Source organism: Colossoma macropomum, unplaced genomic scaffold (genome assembly GCF_904425465.1).
Source record: "Colossoma macropomum unplaced genomic scaffold, Colossoma_macropomum, whole genome shotgun sequence".
NCBI lineage: Eukaryota > Metazoa > Chordata > Actinopteri > Characiformes > Serrasalmidae > Colossoma > Colossoma macropomum.
Genome location: NW_023494792.1, coordinates 922,240 through 925,646, shown reverse-complemented (window position 1 = coordinate 925,646; position 3,407 = coordinate 922,240). Strand labels below are relative to the sequence as shown.

The 3,407-nt window shown below is 40.5% G+C and overlaps 1 protein-coding gene across 1 annotated transcript; it reads right to left on the bottom strand.

Annotated features, from left to right (window-relative positions):
• Positions 1-1,045: 1,045 nt before the first annotated feature.
• On the bottom strand, positions 1,046-3,024 carry LOC118812798 (endonuclease domain-containing 1 protein-like). Its single transcript, XM_036577926.1, has 2 exons — positions 2,684-3,024; positions 1,046-1,814 (listed from the first exon to the last, which is right to left on the bottom strand). Exons 1-2 carry the CDS (start codon positions 2,999-3,001, stop codon positions 1,260-1,262), a joined length of 873 nt encoding a protein of 290 aa, XP_036433819.1. The 5' UTR covers positions 3,002-3,024; the 3' UTR covers positions 1,046-1,259.
• Between the last annotated feature and the right edge of the window lie 383 nt (positions 3,025-3,407).

The following is a 3,407-nucleotide window of genomic DNA, read 5'->3' as shown; positions in this document are numbered from 1 at the left end:
ACTTGTCTCAGTTCAGGTCAGTGTACAGGAAGGAATACAAAGGCTTGTCTCGTATTTGCCAAGAAACATCAAGATGACCCCCAAGACTTTGGGATAATATTCTGTGGACTGTTAGGTCAAAGGTAGAACTTTTTGGAAGACGTGGGTTCCATTGCATCTGATGTAAAGCTCACACCGCATTCCACTATAAGAACATCATACCAACAGTCAAACATAGTAGTGGTAGTGTGATGGTCTGGGGTTGCTTTGCCCCAGATTTAGGTCATGATGGGTGGACATTTCTCCTTGAGGATTTTCTGAATGTCCACCCATCATTTCGGGACCCAGAGCTCAAGCTCAGTTGGCTTATGCAGCAGGACGATGATCAGAAACACACAAGGAAGTCCACCTCTGAATGGCTCAAAAGAAACAAAATTAAGTTTTTGTAGTGACCCAGTCAAAGTCCTGAGTTTGAACCCCTTTGAGATGCTCTTGCAAAACCTTAAACGGACAGTTCATGCTTGAAAATCCTCCAGTGTAGCCAAATTAAAACAATTCTGTAAAGCAGAGTGGGCCAGAATTCCTCCACAGTGATATAAAAGACTCATCATGAGTTATCGCAAACATTTCACTGCAGTTGTTAATGCTGAGGGTGGCACAACCAGTTATTAGGGTTAGAGGGGCAATCGCTTTTTCAAATGTGACAATTGAGAAAAATCGAAGAAATCGGGTAAGGGGCAAATACTTTTTCACAGCACTGTGGCTGCCCATACAGACAGAAATGTGAGATCATCTTTGTATCATTTTTGTATCATGTTTAGAGGCATTTTTAATAGCCACACACTGCACCTTTAAAAGGTGTATTCCATATACATCGCTGATCCCTGGGTGTTCACTGACCCTACATGTGTCCAGTACAATGTGTTTCCACTGCACTGTGAGTAATTAGTGTGAAAATACAAATATTGTACACATATTACAGTAATTCTGATCTTAATTGGAATGAATGCGTTTTAAATGAAGACTCAGTTGAGTTTACTGCAGCTTTAGTGTTTATGGTCAGTATTATAATTCATACAGACAGTAAATACATTAATACGTGTTCAACCCTTTACCAGTCAGACCGTAACATTTCATTTCATTATCCACACACCACATACATAAATCCCATTTAACAGCTTATACAGAATCATTTACTAAAAACAAAATATCCTTCACTGCTGATGCTGCTGAAGTTGAATCTAATGATTGTTGACAGGATTCATTTTAAGTTTTTTTCTTCACTCTCGTGGTCGTTTTAAATTGAAAGCTGCATCTTTATACAATTTAAATGGTTTGGTGTATAATGCACTCAGTTTAAAATGAAGTTCATTAATGTCTTTGTAGTCTGTAGCTTCATCAGCTTCTTTATGCATAATGAAGCCACCAAAATCACAATTTTTATTATTATTATCACAACAGCGGTATGCAGTCCAGAAGAAACTTGGCACATTCACTGTGCTGCCCACCTTCAGAGTCTGATATTCTGATCCACTACTCGGCACAACTCCTGTTACTACGTAAGCTTTTTTTCCCACGTTCAGGCACTGCTTCAGGGCTTCTCTCACTCTGCGTTCCACTTTGCTGTACCACATCTTGTTGAAGTCACATCTCTGAGGTGCTGCGTTGGTGAGGGTGAAGGTGCTCTCTGCAGCTTCATCAGAGTTAGTGTGGCAGAAAGGAAACAGGTGACCTTTATCATACCTGGAGTTGTCATACTGTGAGTTGTAGGCCTGATTATTGACTTTCATGTTCCTTTGCAAGGCCATCTCCTTACTATTCTTGATGTCCTCAAGCTGTAACAGCATTCAGAGAAAGTTTGACAGTTAACACTGAAATAAAATGTTTTTAAGAATAAATCCCTCAAATGTTTTTTTTTCTGCCTGCTCTGCTTGTCTTGAATTGTTGTGTTTATCACAGTCACAGCAGTGTTTGGTGAATGTTGACGGCTAAATTTCAGACTCGGAGCTCATAAATCAGATGAGAGTGCATAAAATAAAATGCATATTAGTCAGCTTAACATATTAAGTGCCTTTTTTCTGAGTGATTTTGTACAAAATTATACGTAGTTTTTATCCTTTGTGCGTGTATAAAGCCGGCTCATTAAGGTGGATTAATTTTAGGTGGATGAGGACAGTAATAATAGTTACGATTATCTGTATTTATCTGGAGTGCTGAGTCGAGAATTACCGACAGATATGAGTCCTTAAAGAAGCCAGTTCTGCATACACAAATATCCACATAGTGTTAATGCAAGCATATCAGCTGCTGCAGATTCGAAGCCCCCCTTTTACACTGAGATGATCCACCTTTACAGTCGGAGGGGAGTGTAAGCTAACGAGCAACTACAAGTAAACAGATAAAACATCAGTGCTCACAGGACGCTGCCCACAGGACACTGTTAGCTGGATGTGTTTGGTTGGTGGACTATTCTCAGTCCAGCAGTGACACTGAGGTGTTTAAAAACTCCAGCAGCACTGCTGTGTCTGATCCACTCAGACCAGCGCAACACACACTAACACACCACCACCACGTCAGTGTTACTGCAGTGCTGAGAATGATCCACCACCCAAATAGTACCTGCTCTGTGAGGGTCCATGGGGGTCCTGACCACTGAAGAACAGGGTAACAAAGTATGCTAATGTTATAATCTGTCATTTCTTACCTGAGGTTCGATCATCCATGTTATATCAGGTCTATCTACTTTACAGTCTGCTGTTCGTTCATACCGATATGCAGAATACACAGGAATCTTTTCTGTGGTGTCATACAGAGTCGCATAATGATACTTATTTCTGTATCTCTGACAGATCCGCACATAGCGACCCTCCACCGGAACCTGCGAGGCTATTCCGTTAGTCTTAAACTCTGGTGGCCCACCATCCAGAAAGAAATTTTCACAAGGAGGTTCTTTAAAGTCCTTCACCACCTCCCCCACGGCTCCCACAGCGAGGAGCATCAGCACTGAAACAAACAGCTTCATCTTCAGAGAGAACCAGAGGAGCAGTTTAGTCTTCTCTTCTGAGAGTGTCCACTCTTATATATACTTTTATATCCTCACTCTGGGAGGAGCTCAGGTTAAACCAAACACTGTGGATTAACCACATCAAACTCATCATCTCGTCAGTGATCCATCATGGTGTTTGTGCTTGTCTCTTTGGCTCCATGCTGCCTTTAATGTTAGATGCACTGCCATATATTCTGAACACAATTCACATCACTACAGAAATGTTGATCTGTATCATCAGAGGAATGAGAATGAGTATACTCATATATATATATATGTTTGTTTGAAATGGTTGTGGAAAACAAAATAAAAATACAAGAATTTTCAGCTTTATTCAGTCATGTTCTTTACACCTCAGCTTGAATATAATTGCCCTTATTTT